Source organism: Miniopterus natalensis, chromosome 6 (genome assembly GCF_054644295.1).
Source record: "Miniopterus natalensis isolate mMinNat1 chromosome 6, mMinNat1.hap1, whole genome shotgun sequence".
NCBI lineage: Eukaryota > Metazoa > Chordata > Mammalia > Chiroptera > Miniopteridae > Miniopterus > Miniopterus natalensis.
The window spans coordinates 46,989,107-47,002,237 of NC_142086.1; the positions used below are offsets into that span (position 1 = coordinate 46,989,107).

Genomic DNA, 13,131 nt, shown 5'->3' on the forward strand with positions numbered 1-13,131 from the left:
CACCACACCTCCATTCACTTCACCCTCTTACAGACCTGACCTCAATCCTAGACTGGTGATGTTAACTCATCACCCTCTCTCAAGTGCTCCTCTAGGCCAAACTGAACCAATGGGGCCATTGTAAGAGACCAAGACACTGGAATCCCCACCTACCTGATGTCTCAGCCTTGAGAGTGGAGCTTGAGGATGCTGTGGATGGTGGGAAAGTGCTGGTACCAGACAAAAGGGTGGGATAACCTGTGAATATGGTGGTGGAGCTCCAGGAAACTGCAGGGCCAGACACTGATTGAGAGAAAGAATAATTATCAATTGAAGTACAGAAACTCAGTATGGGCTGAACTTTGCCCACATGATCTGAGGAAATAAAGTCAGAGAAAGCATAGCCTGTTGATAGCTGCAGTGGAGGCAAGGTACTCTTAGAATACTTAGGTGCTGAAGAAGTGTCAGGAGTGGCCTTGATCGAAGGGTAGATTGTAGGTAGAAATGACAAAGTCAGTGTGGATCCAGCTACACTGCTACGACTCCTCCTAGTACTCATATATGTTGGCTTATAGTGGGGTTGGTAGTGGAGGCTACCATTTGAACAGTTGCAAGATACTCAGAGGCGGGTGTGTTTAACTTGCTCACTGAGGAAGTAGGGACATGCACGGTATTTGTCACAGAGTTACTGACAGAACATACAGTAGGAATGACCTCTGCAGTCATGTTTTCATGGATGACTGAGATGGAGGTATTGTCAGAAATACTCCACTTGTGGACAAACTAGGGAAAGGAGAAAGGTAAGAGAAATAGAAGTCAAAGTTACAGACAGTGACATGTACTCTGCTTTCCCTACAGTGGTTTCATTTAAGGATGGTGCTCTCTTCATTTAGAATGTTGTCAGAGAAGTGTGGCTGGCACTGGAAGAAACATAACTCATGTTTCACGTAAACAAAATGTCTCCCAAGAAACAAACCCTGTAGGATTGTGTCCAATGGGTGAGGAAGACAATGGTAATATGTTCACTCCGGTAATGATGGTGGTCTGTGAGGTTCTGGCAGACTCAGTGGTTTCATGCTCCGAGTTTTGAAAAAGGTAATGTTTCCTGAGTAGAGGTGCTGGAAGAGAAGGCTGTTGTTTGTCTCTCTACTTCAGTTGTACCTAACACAGCTGAAGTGACGGGAGTAAAAGCTATAGTTAAAGAACTCAAAATATCCTCTGTTGTTCCCACAGTGTTGTCCTGTGAAGCTACTGCTGGCACCGTTCCTGAGGTTGTAGGAGGTGTCAAACTAATACTAGAATGGGATGAAGCGGATGACTCACCTGAAAAGGATGTCTTCGCAGTAACACCAGAAGTAGGGATGTTTCCAGTTGGTGAGGAAGAAGGGATTGCTGGGTTCACTTGAGGGATGGCACTGGTTGTTGGTTGTATGGTGGTCTCAGTGGTCTCAGTGTGGTGGTTCTGGGAAGATGCTGAGGTTTCCTGAGGAGAGGCACTGAGAGAGGTGGCTGTTGTTTGTGCGCCTATGTCAGTTGTGACTATGGCTGCTGAGGTGACTGGAGTAGAAGTTGGGGTTACAGACCCTGCCATGTCCTTTGTTGTGCCCACAGTGGTGTCCTGTGAGGTTGTTGCTGGCAACATACCTGAGGTTGTCAGAGGTGTCGAGCTGGCACTAGAATGGGATGAAATGGTGGTCTCAACTGAGGGGGATGTGTTCTCAGGACCAGCTAAAGTAGGGATGTTTCCAGCTGGTGACGATACAGGAGTTGATGTGCTCATTTCTTGGATGGTGCTGGTTGTTGGTTGTTTGGTGGTCTCACTGTTATCAGCGCTGTGGTTCTGGGAAGATGCTGAGGTTTCCTGAGGAGAGACACTGAGAGAGTTGGCTGTTGCTTGTGCCCCTGAGTCAGTTGTGACTATGGCTGCTGAGGTGACTGGAGTAGAAGTTGTGGTTACAAACCCTGACATGTCTTCTGCTGTACCCACAGTGGTATCCTGTGATGTTGGTGCTGGCACCACACCTGAGGTTGTCAGAGGTATCGAGCTGGCACTAGAAGAATGGGATGAAGTGGTGGTCTCAACTGAAGGGGATGTGTTCTCAGCACCAGCTGAAGTAGGGGTGTTTCCAGCTGGTGAGGATACAGGAGTTGATGTGCTCATTTCTTGGATGGTGCTGGTTGTTGGTTGTTTGGTGGTCTCACTGTTCTCAGTGTGGTGGTTCCCGGAAGATGATAAGGTTTCCTGAGGAGAGGCACTGAGAGAGGTGGCTGTTGTTTGTGCACCTATGTCAGTTGTGACTATGGCTGCTGAGGTGACTGGAGTAGAAGTTGTGGTTACAGACCCTGCCATGTCCTTTGTTGTACCCACAGTGGTGTCCTGTGAGATTGTTGCTGGCACCATACCTGAGGTTGTCAGAGGTGTCGAGCTGGCACTAGAATGGGATGAAGTGGTGGTCTCAACTGAGGAGGATGTGTTCTCAGCATCAGCTGAAGTAGGGGTGTTTCCAGCTGGTGATGATACAGGAGTTGATATGCTCATTTCTTGGATGGCACTGGTTGTTGGTTGTTTGGTGGTCTCAGTGGTCTCAGTGTGGTGGTTCTGGGAAGATGCTGAGGTTTCCTGAGGAGAGGCGCTGAGAGAGGTGGCTCTTGTTTGTGCACCTATGTCAGTTGTGACTATGGCTGCTGAGGTGACTGGAGTAGAAGTTGTGGTTACAAACCCTGCCATGTCCTTTGTTGTGGTGTCCTGTGAGGTTGTTGCTAGCACCATACCTGAGGTTGTCAGAGGTGTCGAGCTGGCACTAGAATGGGATGAAGTGGTGGTCTCAACTGAGGAGGATGTGTTCTCAGCATCAGCTGAAGTAGGGGTGTTTCCAGCTGGTGACGATACAGGAGTTGATATGCTCATTTCTTGGATGGCACTGGTTGTTGGTTGTTTGGTGGTCTCAGTGTGGTGGTTCTGGGAAGATGCTGAGGTTTCCTGAGGAGAGACACTGAGAGAGTTGGCTGTTGTTTGTGCCCCTGTGTCAGTTGTGACTATGGCTGCTGAGGTGACTGGAGTAGAAGTTGTGGTTACAAACTCTGACATGTCTTCTGCTGTACCCACAGTGGTATCCTGTGATGTTGGTGCTGGCACCATACCTGAGGTTGTCAGAGGTGTCGAGCTGGCACCAGAAGAATGGGATGAAGTGGTGGTCTCAACTGAAGGGGATGTGTTCTCAGGACCAGCTGAAGTAGGGGTGTTTCCAGCTGGTGAGGATACAGGAGTTGATGTGCTCATTTCTTGGATGGTGCTGGTTGTTGGTTGTTTGGTGGTCTCACTGTTATCAGCGTTGTGGTTCTGGGAAGATGCTGAGGTTTCCTGAGGATAGGCGCTGAGAGAAGTGTCTGTTGTTTGTGCCCCTGTGTCAGTTGTGACTATGGCTGCTGAGGTGACTGGAGTAGAAGTTGTGGTTACAGACCCTGCCATGTCCTTTGTTGTGCCCACAGTGGTGTCCTGTGAGGTTGTTGCTGGCACCATACCTGAGGTTGTCAGAGGTGTCGAGCTGGCACTAGAATGGGATGAAGTGGTGGTCTCAACTGACGGGGATGTGTTCTCAGCACCAGCTGAAGTAGGGGTGTTTCCAGCTGGTGAGGATACAGGAGTTGATGTGCTCATTTCTTGGATGGTGCTGGTTGTTGGTTGTTTGGTGGTCTCACTATTATCAGCGCTGTGGTTCTGGGAAGATGCTGAGGTTTCCTGAGGAGAGGCGCTGAGAGAGGTGGCTGTTGTTTGTGCACCTGTGTCAGTTGTGACTATGGCTGCTGAGGTGACTGGAGTAGAATTTGTGGTTACAAACGCTGACATGTCTTCTGCTGTACTCACGGTGGTATCCTGTGATGTTGGTGCTGGCACCATACCTGAGGTTGTCAGAGGTGTCGAGCTGGCACTAGAACGGGATGAAGTGGTGGTCTCAACTGAGGGGGATGTGTTCTCAGGACCAGCTGAAGTAGGGGTGTTTCCAACTGGTGACGATACAGGAGTTGATGAGCTCATTTCTTGGATGGTGCTGGTTGTTGGTTGTTTGGTGGTCTCACTGTTCTCAATGTGGTGGTTCTGGGAAGATGCTGAGGTTTCCAGAGGAGAGGCGCTGAGAGAGGTGGCTGTTGTTTGTGCACCTGTGTCAGTTGTGACTATGGCTGCTGAGGTGACTGGAGTAGAATTTGTGGTTACAAACGCTGACATGTCTTCTGCTGTACTCACGGTGGTATCCTGTGATGTTGGTGCTGGCACCATACCTGAGGTTGTCAGAGGTATCGAGCTGGCACCAGAAGAACGGGATGAAGTGGTGGTCTCAACTGAAGGGGATGTGTTCGCAGGACCAGCTGAAGTAGGGGTGTTTCCAGCTGGTGACGATACAGGAGTTGATGTGCTCATTTCTTGGATGGTGCTGGTTGTTGGTTGTTTGGTGGTCTCACTGTTCTCAATGTGGTGGTTCTGGGAAGATGCTGAGGTTTCCTGAGGAGAGGCGCTTAGAGAAGTGTCTGTTGTTTGTGCCCCTGTGTCAGTTGTGACTATGGCTGCTGAGGTGACTAGAGTAGAAGTTGTGGTTACAGACCCTGCCATGTCCTTTGTTGTGCCCACAGTGGTGTCCTGTGAGGTTGTTGCTGGCACCATACCTGAGGTTGTCAGAGGTATCGAGCTGGCACCAGAAGAAAGGGATGAAGTGGTGGTCTCAAGTGAAGGGGATGTGTTCTCAGGACCAGCTGAAGTAGGGGTGTTTCCAGCTGGTGACGATACAGGAGTTGATGTGCTCATTTCTTGGATGGTGCTTGTTGTTGGTTGTTTGGTGGTCTCACTCTTCTCAGTGTGGTGGTTCCCGGAAGATGATAAGGTTTCCTGAGGAGAGGCGCTGAGAGAGGTGGCTGTTGTTTGTGCACCTATGTCAGTTGTGACTATGGCTGCTGAGGTGACTGGAGTAGAAGTTGTGGTTACAGACCCTGCCATGTCCTTTGTTGTGCCCATAGTGGTGTCCTGTGAGATTGTTGCTGGCACCATACCTGAGGTTGTCAGAGGTGTCGAGCTGGCACTAGAATGGGATGAAGTGGTGGTCTCAACTGAGGGGGATGTGTTCTCAGGACCAGCTGAAGTAGGGGTGTTTCCAGCTGGTGACGATACAGGAGTTGATGAGCTCATTTCTTGGATGGTGCTGGTTGTTGGTTGTTTGGTGGTCTCACTGTTCTCAATGTGGTGGTTCTGGGAAGATGCTGAGGTTTCCAGAGGAGAGGCACTGAGAGAGGTGGCTGTTGTTTGTGCGCCTGTGTCAGTTGTGACTATGGCTGCTGAGGTGACTGGAGTAGAAGTTGTGGTTACAAACCCTGACATGTCCTTTGTTGTGGTGTCCTGTGAGGTTGTTGCTAGCACCATACCTGAGGTTGTCAGAGGTGTCGAGCTGGCACTAGAATGGGATGAAGTGGTGGTCTCAACTGAGGGGGATGTGTTCTCAGGACCAGCTGAAGTAGGGGTGTTTCCAGCTGGTGGCGATACAGGAGTTGATGTGCTCATTTCTTGGATGGTGCTGGTTGTTGGTTGTTTGGTGGTCTCAGTGGTCTCAGTGTGGTGGTTCTGGGAAGATGCTGAGGTTTCCTGAGGAGAGGCGCTGAGAGAAGTGTCTGTTGTTTGTGCCCCTGTGTCAGTTGTGACTATGGCTGCTGAGGTGACTGGAGTAGAAGTTGTGGTTACAGACCCTGCCATGTCCTTTGTTGTGCCCACAGTGGTGTCCTGTGAGGTTGTTGCTGGCAGCATACCTGAGGTTGTCAGAGGTGTCGAGCTGGCACCAGAAGAACGGGATGAAGTGGTGGTCTCAAGTGAAGGGGATGTGTTCTCAGGACCAGCTGAAGTAGGGGTGTTTCCAGCTGGTGACGATACAGGAGTTGATGTGCTCATTTCTTGGATGGTGCTGGTTGTTGGTTGTTTGGTGGTCTCACTGTTCTCAGTGTGGTGGTTCCCGGAAGATGATAAGGTTTCCTGAGGAGAGGCGCTGAGAGAGGTGGCTGTTGTTTGTGCACCTATGTCAGTTGTGACTATGGCTGCTGAGGTGACTGGAGTAGAAGTTGTGGTTACAGACCCTGCCATGTCCTTTGTTGTGCCCATAGTGGTGTCCTGTGAGATTGTTGCTGGCACCATACCTGAGGTTGTCAGAGGTGTCGAGCTGGCACTAGAATGGGATGAAGTGGTGGTCTCAACTGAGGGGGATGTGTTCTCAGGACCAGCTGAAGTAGGGGTGTTTCCAGCTGGTGACGATACAGGAGTTGATGAGCTCATTTCTTGGATGGTGCTGGTTGTTGGTTGTTTGGTGGTCTCACTGTTCTCAATGTGGTGGTTCTGGGAAGATGCTGAGGTTTCCAGAGGAGAGGCACTGAGAGAGGTGGCTGTTGTTTGTGCGCCTGTGTCAGTTGTGACTATGGCTGCTGAGGTGACTGGAGTAGAAGTTGTGGTTACAAACCCTGACATGTCCTTTGTTGTGGTGTCCTGTGAGGTTGTTGCTAGCACCATACCTGAGGTTGTCAGAGGTGTCGAGCTGGCACTAGAATGGGATGAAGTGGTGGTCTCAACTGAGGGGGATGTGTTCTCAGGACCAGCTGAAGTAGGGGTGTTTCCAGCTGGTGGCGATACAGGAGTTGATGTGCTCATTTCTTGGATGGTGCTGGTTGTTGGTTGTTTGGTGGTCTCAGTGGTCTCAGTGTGGTGGTTCTGGGAAGATGCTGAGGTTTCCTGAGGAGAGGCGCTGAGAGAAGTGTCTGTTGTTTGTGCCCCTGTGTCAGTTGTGACTATGGCTGCTGAGGTGACTGGAGTAGAAGTTGTGGTTACAGACCCTGCCATGTCCTTTGTTGTGCCCACAGTGGTGTCCTGTGAGGTTGTTGCTGGCAGCATACCTGAGGTTGTCAGAGGTGTCGAGCTGGCACCAGAAGAACGGGATGAAGTGGTGGTCTCAAGTGAAGGGGATGTGTTCTCAGGACCAGCTGAAGTAGGGGTGTTTCCAGCTGGTGACGATACAGGAGTTGATGTGCTCATTTCTTGGATGGTGCTGGTTGTTGGTTGTTTGGTGGTCTCACTGTTCTCAGTGTGGTGGTTCCCGGAAGATGATAAGGTTTCCTGAGGAGAGGCGCTGAGAGAGGTGGCTGTTGTTTGTGCACCTATGTCAGTTGTGACTATGGCTGCTGAGGTAACTGGAGTAGAAGTTGTGGTTACAGACCCTGCCATGTCCTTTGTTGTGCCCACAGTGGTGTTCTGTGAGGTTTTTGCTGGCACCGTACCTGAGGTTGTCAGAGGTGTCGAGCTGGCACTAGAACGGGATGAATTGGTGATCTCAGTTGGAGGAAGTGTTGTCGGTGTTGGGGAAGTGCCTTTAAATTAAGATAAATTTAAATGAAACATGAGTTCTTACTTCTGTGAAACTTCGTAGTTATAACACAATATATTTGCACCTAAACAATTCTGTATCACAGTGCTCCAACATATGTGGTTGTAGGTTTTAGTCATTTAAGCGTGGCTAAGGTTTCTATTAGCCTAGGTGGCAGGTAGTCATAAATAATGTTGCTTCGACTGGCATTGAGGTAATATTTTTTCTCCATTAGCAATTATTTCAGAAGGATAGTAATAAAAACTGTTTTAGTGTACCTGCTCCTTTCCTTATATAAGGCACAATAGCCAAGAACATGTTTCAGCCTCAGAATGATGTTCAAATTAAAACACACATGCTTTTCATGCAATCAAGGAAATTCAAAGTTGTCGCCTATTTGCTGCATACATTTCTCCGACTCTATGGTGGTAGCGAGCAGCCTCGTTATTTTTTTCTTAGTTTTTCTAGTGCTTGTGCTTATTCCAGTGCTTATCCCTACCAGTTTCCTTTGGTTGGTCTTTTAATCTCATACCCCCAAGTTTTCATCCCCAATAATAATCTTCTGATCTTTTAACCTGCTTCATTCCTCTCTACTATCCCACCTGAATTGCCCAAAAAACTTGCTAGCCTATAGGACCTTCTCTGGAGAGACAGAGAGGGAAAATGTTGCGAACTGTATGTTTGAGTGCCCAGCCTCCTAGATACATGCACGGGACAGTACATGTGAACAACTTGTAGTCTCTTAAACAACTTTGCTTCCAGTGGAAAGCATTTGGTAGTGCACCCAATCAAACAAGAGGATTTATTAAGGCTCAAGTTTAAAGTGTCTCAGCTTTCTCTGGAATAATGTGGGGTTTCTTTGAGGGCCATACCCTATCTTTTATTAAGATATATAGTTACTGTTATTCATTTTCTTTCCCCAAGGACCTTCTTTTGTGGGAAGTCCCTCTACGTACAATTTAGATCTTTCCTTTCCTACTTCACTTTTTCTTTTTAATGAGAGCATAGTAAATTCTGTTTACTTTTCAGAATCATGTGGCGTCCTGATCTCAGGATAACCTCCTTTTTACAAACCTCAGCAAGCTTACAATTTCTCAGGCACCTTTACAATCACCAGCAAAAGCCGTGAACAGGTGAGGTGCAGAGCCCACGGGGCCCAGGGCCCAAGCTGCTTTTAGGATCCCACAAAACTGTTTTCATGTTAATTTCTTATACAATCAGAAGAAAAAATAATCAATGTAATAGTAATGAACATGTAATTATTAATCCAGCCTCGACTGCATTAGTTTAGTCCAATTGTAAAACCTATTTTAAAAATGTTTTTAACAGAGGAAGGAGCCCAGGAAAGCAAAAGTGCCTAGGTTCCATAAAAGTCATTGTGTGGCCCTTTTGCCAGATGGTCTAAACTAAAGTCTAGACACATTAATAAAGACATAGGTATACAAACATCAAATCATTATGTTGTATACCTGAAACTAATATAAGATTATATGTCAATTATATCTCAATTTTAAAAAGAGATAGGCATAATAGTATATGTTCACTGATGGCAATCTAATCTCATTTTATATTTTGCATTAGTTTGTGTACTTTGTATTGATTTTCCCCAAAACTGTCTTTATCTTTAAAAGAAATTTTGTTAAGAAGATCCCCAGCCCTCGTCGGTTTGGCTCAGCGTTTAGAGTGTCAGCCAGTGGACTGAAGGGTCCCGAGTTCAATTCCGGCCAAAGGCATGTACCTCAGTAGCAGGTTTGATCCCCAGCCCCTGTTGGGGTGCCTGCCGGGGGCAACTAATCCATGTGTCTCTCTCACATTGATGTTTCTCTCTCTTCCACTCTCCCTCTTTTTTTTTTTTAAAATATATCTTTATTGATTTCAGAGAGAGGAAAGGAGAGGGAGAGAGAGAAAGAAACATCAATGATGAGAGAGTCATTGATCAGCTGCCTCCTGCACGCCCCCGACCGGGGATCGAGCCCGCAACTCGGGCACGTGCCCTGATTGGGAATCGAACCCTGATCGCCTGGATCCTAGGTCGGTGCTCAACTGCTGAGCCACGCCCGGACGGGCCTTTCCACTCTCTTAAAAGCGATGGAAAAAATATCCTCGGGTGAAGCTTAAAAGAAAGAAGAAGAAAAGCCACAGAGCCAACTTGTTTTTTTTTTGTTTGGTTTTAAATATATCTTTATTGATTTCAGAGAGGGGAAAAGAGAGAGAGAGAGAGAGAGAGAGAGAGAGAGACTGAGAGAGAGAGAGAGAGAGAGAGAAACACCGGTGATGTGAGGATCGCTGCCTCCTGCAAGCCCCTGACTGGGGATCAAGCCTGCAGCCCGGGCATGTGCCCCGACCTGGAATCAAACCGCGATCTCCCAGATCCTAGGTCGACCCCTGAGCCACGCCCGGCAGAGCCAACTTCTTTTTGACTCAACCCTTATGTTGATGCTAAATTCCCCCCATGCTGTTATTGAGATATAACAATGAGTCCAGTTTTAACAAATCTGTAGTATTTGGTTCTTTATTGAAAACCTTTTTCCACTTATGAGGAGATGTTCTCTTAAGTAATATGAATATCAGGGCTAAGACACTGCACCTGTTTTGAAGAGAGCTTTTTTTCCTCAAAAGTTTCAAAGCACTTAACTGGAAGAAGGAGATTTTTCCTGATTAGCCAAATTCAAAAGATTCAGAATATTAATAAGGTTAATAATATTTAGAAGAAAGTGCTTCTCTGGTGGATACATTCAGGACCTCAAAAGTATATTTGCCAACTACATTCACTAATTTTTTTAAAAAAATCCTCTAATGTAAATGTTCTTTTCAAATAAAAAAAGCATTATCTATTCTTTTCAAGGAATTTAGAATAAAATTAAATTTTAATATTGTTTATTTGATTTGATTTGAAGAGGCCAGTCTTTCTTGCTAAAGTTACCAAGTATTCCATCCCTTAAGACATCCCTGGGAAATACAAAGATAAAGACAAATTTCTTCACTACGGAGTAAGCAGCACCCGCGTAGAAGAAAAACCTTCAGTCTCAGAGGCCGGTGTGCTGCCGGGCAGCCAGGCAGCTCCGAGGCTAATGAGCCAGAGGTCAGGTGTGGTCGCTAAGACCTGCTCTGGGTGGAAAGTTTAGACATGCCTGGATGGAAACTTAAAGGAAAAATTCTGCAATAAAGACTAAGGGGTGGAGAATTCAAAAAGATATATGCATCCCTACATTCACTAAAGCATGTTTTACCAGAGCCAAGATATGGAAGCAATGTAAGTGTCCCTCGATGGATGAGTGGATAAAGAAGTGGTGCATATATATAATGGAATATTACTCGGCCATAAAAAGAATGAAATCTTATTATTTGTGACAGCATGGATGAACTTAGACGGTTTTATGCTAAGTGAAATAAGCCAGTCAGACAAAGACAAATACCATATGATTTCACTATATGTGGAATCTGAGAAACAAGCAAACAAAGGTTGCTAGGGGGTTGAGAGGGCGGGTGAAAAGGTGAAGGGATTAAGAAGTACAGATTGGCAGTGACAAAATAGTCACAGGGACATAAAGTACAGCACAGGGAATAGAGTCGATAATATTGTAATAACTGTATTGTCATAACTCTGTATGATGTCAAGTGGATACTAGAATTCTCGGGGTCACTTTGTAAGTTGTATAGATGTCTCACCACTATGCTATACACCTGAAACTAATATAATATTGAATGGCAACTGTAATTGATGAAAAACATTTTGAAAAACTAAGGGGCGTAAGTGCAGAATTATCTTAGGGTGAAGCACTTCATTAGGGTTTCTTCAAGTTAAAAACAATCTCAGGACTATAATGACTCACGGCTGTCTTGCTTGTGAGGAAGAAGGCAAGGGGAGACTACAAGGGTCATCAGACCACTTAAAGCTCTGTGGTAGGAGGGAATGTTAACTCTTTCAACCTGAATGATAGCAATTTTTAAGAAGCAAATTACATTTCTTCTACTTTTTTATTTTAATATATCTTTATTGATTTCAGAGAGAGGAAGGGAGAGGGAGAGAGAGATAGAAACATCAATGATGAGAGAGCCATTGATCGGCTGCCTCCTGCACGCCCCTTACTCAGCATGCGCCCTGACAGGGAATTGAATCGTGATCTCCTGGTTCCGAGGTCGATGCTCAACCACTGAGCCACGGTGGCCAGGCCTTTACTCTTTTTTTTTTTTTTCCATTTTTAACATTTGTCTCAATCTAGCAGAAACCTAAGTAAGTACACATACCCTAGCCCTGGTCACTTCATAACATGATGTTAATTTAATTGATTATGTCTGTTTCCTCCCCAATTTTTTGTCAGGCAGAATATTTAAATACCAGGCCGTTTTGTTTAAAATATTTGATTGCACTCACACTATCTACAGACAAAGCCTTTACCAGCTCTAATTTGTTAAAAATAAGTGACTCACTTGCAAACTTCTGTACTTTATTAATAGTTACTAATTACAGGTGATACACTTCTCAGCTGGTGTGCATAAATGCATGGATTGAGCTTCAGAGTGTGTTAGGAGCAACTTGGGTCCCTACTTAATCCGAAATGACTCTACTTCAACTTTAAAGGGAACTTTCTATATTTGGAATTATGAGTAGATTTGTTTATAGGACAGAAAATCCTGTGCCTGCTCTCTCCTCAATAAAGTTCCAAAACTTGGTTTCTCCGGATAGAGTTTAGATTGGAAAACATTCACTATGCAATTATTATTAACCTTATTTCATTTTCCTCAGAACATAAATAAGAGCATTCGCCCAGCATCTGGCTCTGAGTCATCAGACAGAAGTTATTGACATGCAAACTTACTAAACTTGTTATAGGTTCTTGGCAGTTAGCATCTTTTCAGAGCGGGCATCACCTCTGTCAAAATCAATATTAGAGCAAAAGTTTCTTGAGAACACAGTCTAATTTTTTAAGTAAAGATTTTTGTTTGCTTGTTTATAAAGGTAATACAGGCTCATTGCCTGCAATATGGCAGAAGAGATAAGCCTTTAACTACAAAACCTGCAAATGCCAGATAAGGTGCAATAAATGCTTTCTAAACGCAAAGCTGAGATTAGAAGAAAGAAAGGGAAAGGCTCAGAACTGAAGTTAGCTGAAAAATAAGATGGTAAGTTAGTGCTCTCTCAGGATTTGCAGATTTCTGAGATCGAGGGTTTGGGGTTTTAAGAACTGCATGGGGAAAGGAGACAGTGACCTTAAATGAGGACACTGTAAATTGAATATTTGCTGCATAAAGCTGGAATCCTCAATGAAAAGGTGAGCTAGAAACATCAGGAAGAAATAAGAAAAAGAAAGGTGAATGAAGGCTATATTAAGAAAAGAACAAAATTTAATGATACAGAAACAATTGAAAATAAAGTCAATAAAGTCAAAAGTTAGTTCTTTGAAGATAAAATAGCCCCCAGCAAGGTTAATTAAGAAACAGAAAGAAGAAAAGAAAAGAAGGAAGGAAGGGAGGAAGGGAGGAAGGAAGGGAGGAAGGAAGGAAGGAAGGAAGGAAGGAAGGAAGGAAGGAAGGAAGGAAGGAAGGAAGGAAGGAAGGAAGGAAGGAAGGAAGACCGGCCCTGGCTGGTGTGACTCAGTTGGAGCATCCTCCTGTACACTGAAGGGTCTCCAGTTTGATTCCTGGTCAGGGCACATACCTGGGTTGTGGGTTCGATCTCTGGTTGGGGCATGAAATGAGAGGCAACTGATCCATGTCTCTCTTGAATCGATGTTTCTCTCTCTTTCTCTCTCAAAAATCAATTAAACAT

The 13,131-nt window shown here is 45.5% G+C and overlaps 1 protein-coding gene across 1 annotated transcript in view; it reads right to left on the reverse strand.

The window, feature by feature from the left end:
• MUC4 (mucin 4, cell surface associated) overlaps positions 1–13,131 on the reverse strand; it is a 49,790-nt gene that overhangs the window by 23,562 nt on the left and 13,097 nt on the right. The window contains exons 2-4 of the mRNA XM_087817811.1: positions 3,086–7,275; positions 1,303–2,725; positions 154–282 (exon numbers count right to left, since the gene is read on the reverse strand). Coding sequence (XP_087673937.1) covers positions 154–282; positions 1,303–2,725; positions 3,086–7,275 — 5,742 coding nt within the window. The remainder of the gene's footprint in view (positions 1–153; positions 283–1,302; positions 2,726–3,085; positions 7,276–13,131) is intronic.